Source organism: Mus caroli, unplaced genomic scaffold, assembly GCF_978045245.1.
Source record: "Mus caroli unplaced genomic scaffold, Mus_caroli_1 scaffold_17, whole genome shotgun sequence".
Classification (NCBI taxonomy): domain Eukaryota; kingdom Metazoa; phylum Chordata; class Mammalia; order Rodentia; family Muridae; genus Mus; species Mus caroli.
The window spans coordinates 41,867,120-41,884,030 of record NW_028227272.1 but is presented as its reverse complement, the minus strand read 5'-3'; the positions used below and the strand labels follow the sequence as shown (position 1 = coordinate 41,884,030).

The window sequence follows — 16,911 nt, the reverse complement described above, 5'->3', positions numbered from 1 at the left end:
GGGCCCAGGGTAGGTCCCCCCTAGGTCAGAACTGTAGCAAGGCAGAATCTCTCACAGAGCTTTGAACACCTGTGCCTAGGCTCTGTTATTCACAAAGGCTTGATGCAGAAGAACTGAGGGGACACCCATGCCAGGGGCACATCATTTATTTTCCCAGTCCACTGTTTATATAACAATGCCTTTTCTCTAGTGAGTCTTAACATTTTAGTTTTCAGTTCCTACCTGGTAACATTTCTCTTCTGGAAGAAAGCAAATCCTACTTTAAGAAGAATAACCCCCAAAAGAGCCATTTTCACGTAGAGAATGGTCAGCAAGGAAGGGGTGGTGCTGGTGGTACCTTTAAATACAGGCAAGGGTAAAATGTCAGGTCAGTTCAATAATAGTTCTATGCAAGAAATTAGAGGTAAACAGTTTTAAAATCATTTAAAATAGTCCGAAAGTTTTAGAGACTACTAAAATCAGTACACCTTATGAAGTGTAATTAAGATAGAACTCATACCATTATTTCAGGATCAAGTTTAGGAATCAAGTCTAGCATTTGTGCTTAATAGACATTAGCAAATTATTTTTCAATTAATTATTAGATATTTTCTTCATTTACATTTCAAATGCTATCCCGAAATCCCCTATACCCTCCCCCACCCTGTTCCCCTACCCACCCACTCCCACTTCTTGGCCCTGGTGTTCCCCTCTACTAGGGCATATAAAGTTTGCAAGACCAAGAGGCCTCTCTTCCCAATGATGGCCGACTAGGCCATCTTCTGATACATGTGCAGCTAGAGAAACGAGCTCTGGGGGTACTGGTTAGTTCATATTGTTGTTCCACCTATAAGGTTGCAGACCCCTTCAGTTCCTTGGGTACTTTCTCTAGCTCCTCCACTAGGGGCCCTGTGTTCCATCCAATAGATGACTGTGAGCATCCACTTCTATATTTGCCAGGCACTGGCATAGTCTCACACGGGACAGCTATATCAGGGTCCTTTTAGCAAAATCTTGCTGGCATGTGCAATAGTGTCTGCATTTGGTGGCTGATTATGGGATGGATCCCCAGGTGAGGTAGTCTCTGGATGGTCCATCCTTTTGTCTTAGCTCCAAACTTTGTCTCTGTAATTCCTTTCATGGGTATTTTGTTCCTTATTCTAAGGAGGAATGAAGTATCCACATGTTGGTCTCCCTTCTTCTTGATTTTCTTGTGTTTTGCAAAATGTAGCAAATATTTTAAAGTGAAGAAATGCACCTAAATATTCCTCTCCCTTTCTCCACCCTCCCCCACCACCGACCAGTGCTCTTTCTCAAACTCCTAGCTTCATATTTCTAAGTTGTTACTGTTGCATATTAATACATCATATGAAAATACTAATAGGGAGCCATCCCTGAGAGAAGACTGCTGCTCCCACTCTTAACACCCTTAGTTAACTGTGGTTCTTCCTCTAAGGGTGAGGCTCAAGTGAGATTTCCCTCTTCCATGTTTCTATATTTATTGTTCTAGTCCTGTTTAGGCAGCCATGTTATTGAGGATTCATGGGTGAAGTTTCACCTACATTTCTAGGAGACACAATTTTCCCACAGATTTCCTGTTTCTCTAGCTCTTATCCTGTTTCTATCCCCTATTCTACAATATTCCATGAGAATTAAATGTAGGAATTGTGTTGTGAATGTACCCACGGAGGCTGAATATCCTATGATCTGTGTTCTGCACATATTGACCATTTGTGGCTTTTTGTGATGTTTTCTATTGCAAATAGAAAATTCTTTGGTAACTGTTAAGAGCTATGCTTACTGGTGATTATAGGGTATTTAAATTTTAGATAGGCATTATGGTAGATTAGAGGAGAGCTGTGGCAGATTCCTCTCTGATATCAATGCCTTCACTGATACACTGAGTTATTACTTAGATTTCCTCTACCAGTTGTGATTTCCTAATCTTGAGTGAGCCTTAGACATAATTGGCCAACTATTGGTTGCTGCTAAGATATAATTGCCACTATCACACCTTAGGCATCAAGCTTGCTGGTCATTGCTGTGGTTCATAAGCTTTTCAGCTAGGTGGTACTACCTATTGCTTCCCATTTAGTTCAGCTTGCACAGCCTCTTTGGTGACTGTGAAAGTTACTCCTTGGGAAAGAGGTTTACAGGTGAAATCAGCTAAGATCTTCTAAGTTCTCTGTCTGAAGTGCATCTATGATTAATCTTTTATACAAAAAGTTGGTTTCTTTTTAAAAGAATAGTTTCTTTTTCATTGAAAAAAAAGTAAGAATTTCACATGAAGTATTGTGATCATATTCACGTCTAACTCCTCCTCTAACTCCTGCCAGATCCATACCCACTTTGATACCCCACAAACTTTGTGTGTTTTTTAATAGCCTACTGGTTCAGGTTATGTTGTCCATATACTTCTGGGTTGGAGCCTACCAGAAGCAATGAATACCCTTAGAGATAACTGACTCTCTCTCCTCAAGAAACCACTAAGTGTCCATAGATCCTAGGTTGGAAGAGCAGGGACTCGTGAGTCCCTTTCCATTCTATGTTGGAATATTGACTGGCTTAGTCTTGTTTACATCCTATACAGAAAACTCCATTGCTATGAGCTTATGAATTTGAAAATCCTGTAATGTCCAAATGCTTTTTTTCTCTGATCTTCCCTGATTGGTGACTTTTACAATCTTTCTGCTTTTGTCTTCCTTGACCAGTTGAGAGTTTCTGCTTTAAACACTTGTCACTAAAAAAAGAAACTTTCTCTAAAGAAATATGAGAGTTGCACTAATATGGGTAGAACCATGCAAAATGAGAAGGTGGTTTTATTCTGTGTCCATTTTGTAGAATAATAGACACGGAGCTCCCCATCATGGACACACTTACTTGGCCAGGTGACTTTAAATCCAAGCAGAGGTAATTAGCAACCTTTACAATTTTCAGGCCACATAAGTGGACCCGTGGGCATTATTTATGGACATCTTAGCTGTGTACATATTCTAGTTACTAGGACTAGAACATTTATGAATATAAATGAGCATATTATCTATGTGATCATATAGCACATCTATTTCTCATTTTCTGAGGAACAGCCACATTGGTCTCCACAGCAACTGCACAAATTGCTCTTCAAGGTTCCCTGCCCCCTGCCTACACTGGATTTTATTTTCTTAATATTAGCGATTCTGCATGGATTAAGGTTAAAAATCTCATAGTAGTTTTAATTTGCACTACCTTGATGGTTAAGGATGGCACACAGTTTTTAAAGTATTTACTAGTCCTTTGCATTTCTTCTGAGAGCCCTCCATTCAGTTCCATTACTCATTTTTCAATTTCTTTGTTTAGGCTTTTCTAATGCCATGTATATTCTAAATATTAATCCTCTGTCAGATCTGTGGATAGTCAAGTTTTTTCCCCAATCTATAGGTTGCCTCTTCAGTCAATTAACAGTTTTTCTTTGCAGTATTAAAACTTTGTAATCTCATGTAGTCCTACTTGCTGAGTTTTTAATCTTATTTCCTGAGCAACCAGAGTACTATTCAGAGAGGTCTTACCTGAGCCTTTTCTCTACAGTGTACTCAGTATAATTGGGGCTCTCTCTTGTGAAAGCTTAGAGTTACAGATCTAACATTGAGATCTTTAATCCATTTCAAATTTATTTTGATGCAAAGAGAATAGTCAAGTTTCATTCTTCTACATGTTAATATCCAATTTCCCTACATGATCCTTTTCAGATGCTATCTATTCTGCAGTGAATATTTTCAGAATCTAGTGAAAAATCAGGTGGCTATAGGTGCATGGACTTTTAGGTTGTCCCTCGATCCTGCTGCATTGATCAATATGTCTGTATTGGTACTGGTACCATTCTAATTTTGCTGCTTTGCTGCCACACTCTCTGGTCGAGTCAGATTGACAGGCTGAGGTTTGAAAGCTACTCTGGAGGCAAAAGAGTTTCACAGAAACTCGCTCCTGGAGTCTGGCGTTCTCTCTAACCCATACATTAATTTTCCATTTCCACATTAGTCTAGTGTATGGATCCACGTGCTCTCTTTTAGTATTATCCTATTATAAGTGCCTTTTAAGATTGAATTCTGACATAGCTAAAGCCTTAGTGTTCCAACAGTCCTAGAATGTCCTTGAGCAAAACCATGGGCTTGAAATTCAGTAAGAATGTAAAAGCTAAGTCACTCCCTTACACAGGAATTTACCATCACTAAGGAAGAAGGAAGTTTCAGACCGAAAGGAGAAACCAGAATAGATACTTAGAACTATAGGGAGTTACACACATACACACATATTTACAATGGCCTAAGGGAAAGGTGGACTATACAATAGACTAAAATAGGAACTATGGCAAGGGCACGAAGCCCTTGACCCTGGCTTCTAAGATTAAGTGAATCTTGGGTGGAGCCCTTGTTGATCCCAGTTATTAACAATGAATTCTATCCCAGGTGGTTCCCGTTAGACCTTCTGTGTTTGCATTCCTCTGTTTTCTGTAAGAATCCAGTAACCTCTTTGTACCTTGCAGGTATGTCACCCAACTTCCTTATTGTCTTCTGCATAAAAAGTCTGATGCTCGATTTGACAAAATACATTCAGATTCTACACAACCTCTCCTGTGTGCATCTGTCTGTCATTCATCCCATCCAAAGATTTGCCCACCTGCCCCAGAGACCCATTCCACGCAGACAAAGGGGCCCAGAGAGTCTGTAGCACTTTGCCTGAATAGCAAACTTGAAATTGGATCTGATGACCCTTCCAGTGACATTTTGCTGTCTGTGTTGTTTTAGATGACTTACAATCCATCAAACAGTGCTAAGTAAGGATGAAATGTTCTAAAATATCTGAAGAATCAGAATGGTTACTGAAAACTAGCTGTAAGTTAGGGAGAAGTGGGTTTAGGATAGTGCATGGTGGACTAGTAGATGAAAGAGGTTAATGGAAGAACACTTTTTATAGGATAGGAACAACTTAAAAATAATCTGAGAATGAATTAACCTAAAACCTGTTTGGAACACTAAAAGGGAAATATGGAGATTAGATCTATGATAATTAGAACCTATTTCTAAGTTGTAAGACAGCCAGGACTATGTATGGAGACAATATATCAAAAAATACTAAAAATTTAAAAAAAGAAATTCATTTATGGTCTTTGCTTTCCACCTACTGAAATATAGCTCTTAAAAGAATTGCCAACAAAATTAAAAGTCTTTAGTATGCCAATAAAATGACTGGTGTCTAAAAAGCTCATCGAGAACTTCATAGTTGGGGCTATCCCAGAAAAGCTAAATTGTCATTAGAGAGTTATGACTTGGGATCCTACATGACCACAATCATTGCCACCTAACCTCATGTGAAGAAAGAATGGCAGGAGATTGTGTTAATCACCAATGGTCAAGGATTATCCCTCATGGCTATGTAACAAAATCTTAATATAAATTCTAAATGGTACAGTTTAAGGAGCTTCTGTATGGGGATAACATCAAGGAACTGGGAGCACAGAAATCTTTGAGATGGCATGAAGCTCTGTACTCCTTCCTCCATAAAGAGTCCTAAGAATCTCTTGAATTTGTCTGTCTCTGTGTTGGAGTCTTTATACTAAACCAGTATAGTAAACAAGGTGTCTTCTTCAGTTTTGTGAACCATTTTTACAAATCACTGAACCTGATAAATGAATTATGGAAACATCCAGAATTTATAGCTAGTTGATAAGAAGTGCAAGTAATAACAAAAACTTGTTACTAGTGTCTGAACGGGGTAGTGTGTCCTAGTTAACTCTGTCAACTTGACACAGCTTAGAGCCACCTTAGAGGCCAACACACTATGGACAGGACCAACCTCTGTCCAGGTGACACTGGTTAGTGCGAGTCTGCGGAACTAGAAAACAACTTCATGTTTTCTGCTTCAGTCAGTGTCCTGACTTTACTCCTTCTTCCCCTAAACAGGTTTTGTCTACTCTACTTGTCACACATAGAATGAAGTTAAAACCTATATCTTTCATGGAAGAATAAGGTAAATATCAATTATTTCTTCTTTTTACAAAAGTATTCACCTTGATTCAGTTCTATGAACAGAGTCCGGTTACCAGTCGAATGAGAGACTAAGCAGGACACAGCAGACACATTGTTCTGCTCCCAGTGGCACGTGCTCCTGACAGTCACGGTGCCATTGCTGTGTGATTCACTCTTAGTGACACAATTCCCATCTGGAGTCCAAGAGATCTGTGCAGCAGGCTTGCCTGCCATTGCCTCACAAACTGCAGTTCTATTTTTCCCTGGAAAGTAGGTTACCTCAGGGGGCACTGGAGAGATGGGAAGAAAATAAAGATTCAGTCTTGTCAAATCACAAGGTTTTCTAACACAAATTGGTGACCTGAAATAGCACAATATGTAACATTGTCACTTACCCAGCACTTGGAGGTCATAGACTCTTTCAAAATTCCCTTCAGGTGTTGTTATCTCACATAAGTAATTCCCCTCATGCTGGAGGGTCACTGCACTGATCTGAAGGTCAGGACTGTGGTCAGGTTTGGTGGCCCAAGTGATGTTTCTGCCCAAGCAGCTGGTTTCATTGGTCTCCTTTGTATCTACTTTGTATGCTATTGTGCAGGAAGGCAAGTCTCTGTGCTTTATCATCCATGTGATTAATACTGCTTTTGTCAGTGGAATAGAAAGGCAGCAGAGCAGAGCCTTTGTGCCCATCTGTACAGACACTGTGGTGTACACTGGATACACACAGAGAGAAAGAACGAGAAAAGGAAACCCTGTGAGTTAGGTCTCGCACAGTAACTTATATGAAGTTACACTAGAACAATGTGTGACTAAGAATGTATTCCAACAATAGTAGTTTTTTTTCTCACTTTCCTATGTTTAATCTATCAGAATTAAATGTTATTCATTTTCTAAAGTAAAGGTTCAGGCATGTGGGCTATGCCCAACTTGCACCATAAATCCTCACATTGCTTGGACACTGATGAAAATCATCCATGATGGATATAAGTTTGCTGAGTGGTGATAACTCAACAAAATTATCTGTCACAATCACTTGTGACTAAAGTCGGCCATGTCATTGCTTTAACAGGAGCAGAACTTGCTTATGATAAACATTGTATTAACTATCTCTATTATCCTATATCTATGTCGCTTGGCTCTTTGTGGAACTCAAGTCCTCACAAGTCACATCCAAATCAAGGTCACCTAATCAGATGAAGAAAGAAATTCTTCAACACAGACCTGGGAGGGTGATAATGCCACAGTCTTTCCATCACTCCCTCTGAGATGGCAGAGGTTTAGAGGTAAGTGTTCAGGGTCCCTCCCACCATAACACTACATCACCAGACTCTGCTACTCATCCTGAATCTGTCCAGCAGCCAAGGCATTAGTTACAGTTTCTAAGCAAGGTCATCTCTCCATTCCCACAATATAAGCAAGAATATTATCTTTTGCCATAGGAGATGAACTATTGTTCTGTGTTGTTTGATTCTTATCAGTACAACTTGACCCTAGAAAATATTTAGATACAGATATTTAACTATTTAAATGATTATAAGCAGGAATTCAAGGTTTTATAATCACTGATATGTCAACATCTTGAAAATTGCATTTATAATATACTAATCAGTTTTTTCTCATTCACGAGTAATTTTTTTTTTTTTTTTTTTTTTGCCAAATAGTTTACATTAGCCTTGCCTTCTTCTTCAATCCCCTTGTCAGGTCCACTGTAGGCATACCACATAATCTGACTTCATTAAATTCCTGTCTCCAGATCTCATCTGCCAAGTAAAGTTATTCAGACCAATAATGAACACTTCCCACTGATGAAGAAACAGAGCCATTGTCAACAAAACAAAACAAAAACTATGGAAACAGAATCACAAAGGGTTCATCCTCTCACTTCATTCTACCTGTTCTGCCTTGTGACTGAACGGCAGAAATGAAGCCGAGCAGGATAGGAGAGGTATGAGCGCCCTTTCCTCTTTCAATTCCATCCTTGAGTTCTGTTGAATTGTTCATAGTTATAATGGTTCAAAACTAGGCATGGTTGCACAGAGAGGGGAGACAGGAGAATTATGATGTCAGAGCAGCTGGCCATATTGTGAATTTTGGGCCAACCTGGACTACATACACTGCTTTATAAGAAAAAAATCATAATCAGTTTCTGAAACATTGCCCTGTAATAGTTCCAGGCTTTCCAGGCAACAATTAAAGACGCAGGAAAGGAAAGGTAGCTTTGTTTGTTATCCTAAGGTACCTACAGTATTATGAAGTCCTAGTGTGTCTTTCAATAGTTAAATTTGGGAAATAAAGAAATCTGTGCCATCTTGGGCATGAACTAGATGGAGGGTCCCAAGGTCCCCAGAGGACTTTACATGCTGCAGACACCCTAGGACACCCAGGATCTTAAGATCACTGGTGAGTGGAAGGCAACATCTGTTCCAAAAAACCCAGAGGGTCTTGTGCTAGCAGGAACAGGGAAAAAGGAAACCTGCCCAACTTGTGGCTGGGGGTCATTCCCTTTGGCTCTAGCCCTGCACCATCTTGGGTGTGAACTCAGCGGACCCTAGCACAGCGAGGATCTTGGGATCACTAAGACCAGTGCATGAAGGAGATCACATGGGCAGCAGAAGCAACAGAGCCTCTTGGACAAGGTCCCTTCAGGCCTTCATCCTCAGCCAGGAGGCAGAGCAGAGACCCAGACCCCTGGGCACCTTCCCCACCAGAGGAGACACAGCTTCCAAGGAGGGCTCTGACCCCAGGACTCAGGAGGTGGATCTGAGCTCTAGAATTCTGTGTACCTTCCCTGCAAGAGGAGAGCTTGCTCTGACCAATGAATGGGACTCAGGAGAGTTCTGGGAGAGGACTCCCAGGAGTGCTGACAGAGGCTAAAGAATCACAAGAGGAACAAGCTCCAGCCAGAGACAGCTAGAACATCTAACACCAGAGATTACCAGATAGTGAAAGGCAAATGAAAGAATCTTACTAACAGAAACCAAGACCACTCAGCATCATTAGAACCCAGTATGCCCACCACAATGAGTCCTGGATACCCCAACACACCCAAAAAGCAAGATTCAGACTTAAAATCATATCTCACAAAGCTGGTAGAGGATTGTTTACTCAAGCCATTATTGAATAGCTGGGATAAAAATGAAAAAAGCTTGAGAAGACCTCAGTACCATAGCTTCGGGAACTGAAGGCCAGCTAGTAGCTGGTTGAGTGGATGTAGAATGTTTCAGACTTACCAAGAGGCTCTAACACAACATCAGGGTAAGCCATTCAGAAGTGTGACCTAGTGTCTGTCAGGTAAAAGTAGCCCTTTATGCTAATTTTTTTCAATTTTTATTAGATATTTTCTTCATTTACATTTCAAATGTTATCCTAAAAGTCCCCTATACTCTCCCCCTGCCCTGCTCCCCTACACACCCACTCCCACTTCTTGGTCCTGGCATTTCCCTGTACAGGGGCATATAAAGTTTGCAAGACCAAGAGGCCTCTCTTCCCAATGATAGCGAACTAGGCCATCTTCTGCTACATATGCAGCTAGAGAGAGATACAAACTCTGGGGGTACTGGTTAGTTCATATTGTTGTTCCACCTATAGGGTAGCAGACCCCTTCAGCTCCTTGGGTACATTCTCTAGCTCCTCCATTGGGGGCCCTGTGTTCCATCCAATAGATGACTGTGAGCATCCACTTCTGTATTAGCCAGGAACTGGCATAGCCTCACAAGAGACAGCTATATCAGGGTCCTTTCAGCAAAATCTTGCTGTCATATGCAATAGTGTCTGTGTTTGGTGGCTGATGATGGGATGGATCTCTGGGTGGGGCAGTCTCTGGATGGTCCATTCTTTCTTTTCAGCGGCAAACTTTATCTCTGTAACTCCTTCCATGGGAATTTTGTTCCCTATTCTAAGGAGGAACAAAGTATCCACAATTTGGTCTTCTTTCTTCTTGATTTTCTTGTGTTTTGCAAATTGTATCTTGGGTATTCTAAGTTTCTGGGCTACTATCCACTTATCAGTGAGTGCATATCAAGTGAGTTCTTTTGTGATTGGGTTACCTCACTAAGGATGATATCCTCCAGATACCTCCATTTGCCTAAGAATTTCATAAATTCTTTGTTTTTAATAGCTGAGAAGTACTCCATTGTGTAAATGTACCACATTTTCTGTATCCATTCCTCTGTTGAAGTACATCTGGGTTCTTTCCAGCTTCTGGCTATTATAAATAAGGCTGCTATGAACATAGTGGAGCATGTGTCCTTATTATAAGTTGGAACATCTTCTGGGTGTATGCCCAGGAGAGGTATTGCTGGATCTCCCTGTAGTCCTATGTCCAATTTTCTGAGGAACCGCCAGACTGATTTCCAGAGTGGTTGTAACAGCTTGCAATCCCACCAACAATGGAGGAGTGTTCCTCTTTCTCCACATCTTTGCCAGCATCTGCTGTCACCTGAATTTTTGATCTTAGAAATTCTGACTGGTGTGAGGTAGAATCTCAGGGTTGTTTTGATTTGTATTTCCCTGATGATTAAGGATGTTGAACATTTTTTCAGGTGCTTCTCGGCCATTTTGTATTCCTCAGTTGAGAATTTTTTGGTTAGCTCTGTACCTCATTTTTTAATGAGGTTATCTGAATTTCTGGAATCCAGCTTCGTGAACTCTTTATTGGATATTAGTTCCCTATCAGATTTAGGATTGGTAAAAATCCTTTGCCAATCTTTTGGTGGCCTTTTTGTCTTATTGACTGTATGTTTTGTCTTACAGAAGCTTTGCAATTTTATGAGGTCCAATTTGTCGATTCTTGATCTTCCAGCACAAGCCATTTCTGTTCTGTTTAGGAATTTTTCTCCCATGCCCATATCTTCGAGGCTTTTCCAACTTTCTCCTCTATAAATTTCAGTGTCTCTGGTTTTATGTGGAGTGCTTTGATCCACTTAGACTTGAGCTTCATACAAGGAGATAAGAATGGATCAATTTGCATTCTTCTACAAGATAACCACCAGTTGTGCCAGCACCATTTGTTGAAAATGCTCTTTTTCCACTGGATGGTTTTTGCTCTCTTGTCAAAGATCAAGTGACTATAGGTGTGTGGGTTCATTTCTGGGTCTTCAGTTCTATTTCATTGATCTACCTGTCTATCGCTGTACCAGTACCATGCAGTTTTTATCACAATTGCTCTGAGGTCAGGCATGGTGTTTCCACCAGAGGTTCTTTTATTGTTGAGAATAGATTTTGGTATCCTAGGTTTTTGTTATTCCAGATGAATTTCCAAATTGCCCTTTCTAACTCAGTGAAAAATGAGTTGGAAGCTGGAATAGGATTTTAAGAAATGAATTGATAACTCCCGTAAAGAAATACAGGAAAACACTGCAAAATAGGTAGAAGTCCTTAAAGAATTACAGGAAAACACTACTAAAGACGTAGAAGTCCTTACAGAGGAAGCACAAAAATCCCTCAAAGAATTTCAGGAAAACACAACCTAACAGGTGATGGAATTGAACAAAACCATCCAAGATCTAAAAATGGAAGTAGAAACAATGAAGAAAACCCAAAGGGAGACAACTCTGGAGATAGAAACCCTAAGAAGGAGATCAGGAACAATAGATGTGAGCATCAACAACAGAATAAAGAGAAGGAAGAGAGAATCTCAGGTGCAAAAGATTCCATAGAGAACATGGACACAACAATCAAAGAAAATGAAAAACACAAAAAGATTCTCACCCAAAACATCAAGGAATACAAGACACAGTAAGGAGACAAACCTGTGGATAATAGGTATAGATGAGAATGAAGATTTTCAACTTAAAGGGCCAGTAAATATCTTCAACAAAATTATAGGAGAAAACGTCCCTAACCTAAAGAAAGTGGTGCCCATGAACATACAAGAAGCCTACAGAACTACAAATAGACTGGAACAGAAAAGAAATTCCTACCAACACATAATAATCAGAACAACAAATGCACTAAATAATGACAGAATAATAAAAGCAGTAAGGGAAATAGGTCATTTAACATATAAAGACAGACCTATCAGAAATACACCAGACTTCTCACCAAAGACTATGAAAGCCAGAAGATACTGGACAGATGGTATAAAGACCCTAAAAGAACACAAATGCCAGACCAGGCTACTATACTCAGCAAAAATCTCAATTACCATAGATGGAGAAACCAAAGTATTCCATGAAAAAAACAAATTCACACAATATCATTCCATAAATCCAGCCCCAAAAAGGATAATAAAGGGAAAACACCAACACAAGGATGGAAATTATGCCCTAGGAAAAGCAAGAAAGCAATCCTTCAGCAAACCTAAAAGAAGACAGCCACAAGAACAGAATCCCAACTCTAACAACAAAAAATAACAGGAAGCAACAATTATTTTACTTTAATATCTCTTAATATCAATGTACTCAATTCCCCAATAAAAAGACATAGACTAACAGACTGGATACATAAACAGGACCCAACTTTTTGCTGCTTACAATAAAACCACCTCAAAAAGGCTGGAAAACAATTTTCCAAGCAAATGGTCAAAAGAAACAAACTGGAGTAGCCATTCTAATAAAGAATAAAATTGACTTCCAACACAAAGTTATCAAAATAGACAAGGAGGGGCATTTTATACTCATCAAAGGTAAAATCTACCAAGATGAACTCTCAATTCTGAATATCTATGCTTCAAATGAAGGGGCATCCACATTCATTAAGGAAACTTTAGTAAAGTTCAAAGAACACATTGCACCTCACACAATAATAGTGGGAGACTTCAAAACCCCACTCTCATCAATGGACAGATCCTGGGAACAGAAACTAAACAGAGACACATTGAAACTAACAGAAGTTATGAAAGAAATGGATTTAACAGATATCTACAGAACATTTTATCCTAAAACAAAAGGATATACCTTCTTCTCTGCACCTCATGGCACCTTTTCCAAAATCAACCAAATAATTGTTCACAAAACAGGCTGCAACACATACAAAAATATTGAAATTATCCCATGCATCCTATCAGATCACCACAGACTAAGGCTGATCTTCAATAACAACATAAATAATAGAAAGTCAACATTCACTAGGAAGCTGAAGAACACTCTACTCAATGATAACTTGGTCAAGGAAGAAATTAAGAAAGTAATTAAAGACTCTTTAAGAGTTTAATGAAAATGAACCCACAACATACCCAAACTTATGGGAAACATTGAAAGCATCCCTAAGAGGAAAACTCATGGTTCCAAGTGCCTCCAAAAAGAAACCAGAGAGAGCATACACTAGCAGCTTGACAGCACACCTAAAAACTCTAGAACAAAGGAAGCAAATTCACTCAAGAGGAGAAGAAGGCAGTAAATAATCAAACTCAGGGCTGAAATCAACCAATTGGAAACAAAAAGAACTATTCAAAGAATCAACCAAACCAGGAGCTGGTTCTTTGAGAAAATCAGCAAGATAGATAAACCCCTAGTCAGACTAAGGAGAGAGCACAGGGGCAGTATCCTAATTAACAAAATCAGAAATGAAAAGAGAGACATAACAACAGAAAATGAGTAAATCCAAAACATCATCAGATCCTACTACAAAAGGCTATACTCAACAAAACCCGAAAACCTGGATTAAATGGACAATTTTCTAGACAGATACCAAGTACCAAAATTAAATCACTATTAGATTAATGATATAAATATCCCCATATCCCCTAAAGAAATATACTCAATAAAATTCTCATTAACCAAATCAAAGAACACATCAAAATCATCATTCATCATGATCAAGTAGGTTTTATTCTAGGGATGCAGGAATGGTTTAATATACAGAAATCCATCATAATGGATAATAATAATAATAATCTATCATCCACTATATAAACAAACTCAAAGACAAAAACCACATGATCATCTCATTAGATGCTGAGAAAGTATTTCACAAAATCTAACACCCCTTCATAATTAAAGTATTGGAAAGATCAGGAATTCAAGGCCCATACCTAAACATAATAAAAGCAATCTACAGCAAACAAGTAGCCAACATCAAAGTAAATGGAGAGAACCTGGAAGTAATCCCACTAAAATCAAGGACTAGAAAAGGGTGCCCACTTTCTCCCTACCTATTTGTCTTAGTCAGGGTTTCTATTCCTGCACAAACATCATGACCAAGAAGCAAGTTGGGGAGGAAAGGGTTTATTCGGCTTACACTTCCATACTGCTGTTCATCACCAAAGGAAGTCAGGACTAGAACTCAAGCAGGTCAGAAAGCAGGAGCCGATGCAGAGGCCATGGAGGGATGTTCTTTACTGGCTTGCCTTCCCTGGCTTGCTCAGCCTACTCTCTTATAGAACCCAAGACTACCAGCCCAGGGATGGTCCCACCCACAAGGGGCCTTTCCCCCTTGATCACTAATTGAGAAAATGCCTTACAGTTGGATCTCATGGAGGCATTTCCTCAACTGAAGCTCCTTTCTCTGTGATAACTCCAGCTGTGTCAAGTTGACACAAAAATAGCCAGTACACTATTCAACATAGTACTTGAAGTCCTAGCTAGAGTAATTCGACAACAAAAGGATCAAGGGGATACAAATTGGAAAGGAAGAAGTCAAAACATCACTACTTGCAGATGATATGATAGTTTATATAAGTGATCCTAAAAATTCCTCCAGAGCACTCCTAAACCTGATAAAGAGCTCCAGTGAAGTAACTGAATATAAAATTAACTCAAACAAATCAGTGGCCTTTCTCTACACAAAGGATAAACAGGCTGAGAAAGAAATTAGGGAAACAACACCCTTCTCAATAGTCACAAATAATATAAAATACCTTGGCGTGACTCTAACTAAGGAAGTGAAAGATCTATATGATAAGAACTTCAAGTCTCTGAAGAAAGAAATTAAAGAAGATCTCAGAAGATGGAAAGATCTCCCATGCTCATGGATTGGCAGGATCAACATTGTAAAAATGGCTATCTTGCCAAAAGCAATCTACAGATTCAATGCAATCCCCATCAAAATTCCAACTCAATTCTTCAACGAATTAGAAAGGGCAATCAGCAGATTCATCTGGAATAACAAAAAACCTAGGATAGCAAAAACTCTTCTCAAGGATAAGAGAACCTCTGGTGGAATCACCATGCCAGACCTAAAGCTGTACTACAGAGCAATTGTGATAAAAACTGCATGGTATTGGTATAGTGACAGACAAATAGACCAATGGAACAGAATTGAAGACCCAGAGATGAACCCACACACCTATGGTCACTTGATCTTTGACAAGGGAGCTAAAACCATCCAGTGGAAAAAAGACAGCATTTTCAACAAATGGTGCTGGCACAACTGGCGGTTATCATATAGAAAAATGAGAATTGATCCATTCCTATCTTCTTGTACTGAGGTCAAATCTAAGTGGATTAAGGAACTCCACATAAAACCAGAGACACTGAAAATTATAGAGGAGAAAGTAGGGAAAAGCCTCAAAGATATGGGTACAGGGGGGAAATTCCTGAATAGAACAGCAAAGGCTTGTGCTGTAAGATCGAGAATCGATAAATGGGACCTCAAAAAATTGCAAAGCTTCTGCAAGGCAAAAGACACCGTCAATAAGACAAAAAGGCCACCAACAGATTGGGAAAGGATCTTTACCTATCCCAAATTGGATAGGGGACTAATATCCAATATATATAAAGAACTCAAGAAGGTGGACTCCAGAAAATCAAATAACCCCATTAAAAAATGGGGCTCAGAGCTGAACAAAGAATTCTCACCTGAGGAATACCGAATGGCTGAGAAGCACCTGAAAAAATGTTCAACATCCTTAATCATCAGGGAAATGCAAATCAAAACAACCCTGAGATTCCACTTCAATCCAGTCAGAATGGCTAAGATCAAAAATTCAGGTGACAGCAGATGCTGGCGAGGATGTGGAGAAAGAGGAACACTCCTCCATTGTTGGTGGGATTGCAAGCTTGTACAACCACTCTAGAAATCAGTCTGGCAGTTCCTCAGAAAATTGGACATAGTACTACCGGAGGATCCCACAATACCTCTCCTGGGCATATATCCAGAAGATGTCCTAACCAGTAAGAAGGACACATGCTCTACTATGTTCATAGCAGCCTTATTTATAATAGCCAGAAGCTGGAAAGAACCCAGATGCCCCTCAACAGAGGAATGGATACAGAAAATGTGCTACATTTACACAATGGAGTACTACTCAGCTATTAAAAAAATGAATTTATGAAATTCCTAGGCAAATGGATGGACCTGGAGGGCATCATCCTGAGTGAGGTAACCCAATCACAAAGGAACTCACACAGTATGTACTCACTGATAAGTGGATATTAGCCCAGAAACTTAGGATACCCAACATATAAGATACAATTTGCTAAACGCATGAAATTCAAGAAGAACAAAGACCAAAGTGTGGACACTTTGCCCCTTCTTAGAAAGGGGAACAAAACACCCATGGAAGGAGTTACAGAGACAAAATTTGGAACTGTGACGAAAGGATGGACCATCTAGTGATTGCCATATGCAGGGATGCATCCCATAATCAGCTTCCAAATGCTGACACCATTGCATACACTAGCAAGATTTTGCTGAAAGGACCCAGATATAACTGTCTCTTGTGAGACTGTGCCGGGGCCTAGCAAACACAGAAGTGGATGATCACAGTCAGCTATTGGATGGATCACACGGCCCCCAATGGAGGAGCTAGAGAAATTACCCAAGGAGCTAAAGGGAACTGCAACCCTATAGGTGGAACAACAATATGAAATACCCAGTACCCCGGAGCTCTTATCTCTAGCTGCATATGTATCAAAAGATGGCCTAGTAGGCCATCACTGCAAAGAGAGGCCCATTGGACTTGCAAACTTTATATGCCCCAGTACAGGGGAACCCCAGGGCCAAAAAGGGGGAGTGGGTGGGTAGGGGATTGGGAGGGTGGGTATGG

At 39.8% G+C, this 16,911-nt stretch overlaps 1 protein-coding gene across 1 annotated transcript; it reads right to left on the bottom strand.

Moving 5' to 3' along the window:
* Positions 1–218: 218 nt before the first annotated feature.
* On the bottom strand, positions 219–9,248 carry LOC147000645 (cell surface glycoprotein CD200 receptor 5-like). The gene is made up of 5 exons (XM_085832227.1): positions 9,215–9,248; positions 7,407–7,474; positions 6,380–6,692; positions 6,026–6,274; positions 219–337 (listed from the first exon to the last, which is right to left on the bottom strand). The coding sequence occupies exons 1-5, from the start codon at positions 9,246–9,248 to the stop codon at positions 219–221; spliced, it is 783 nt and encodes a 260-aa protein (XP_085688353.1).
* Between the last annotated feature and the right edge of the window lie 7,663 nt (positions 9,249–16,911).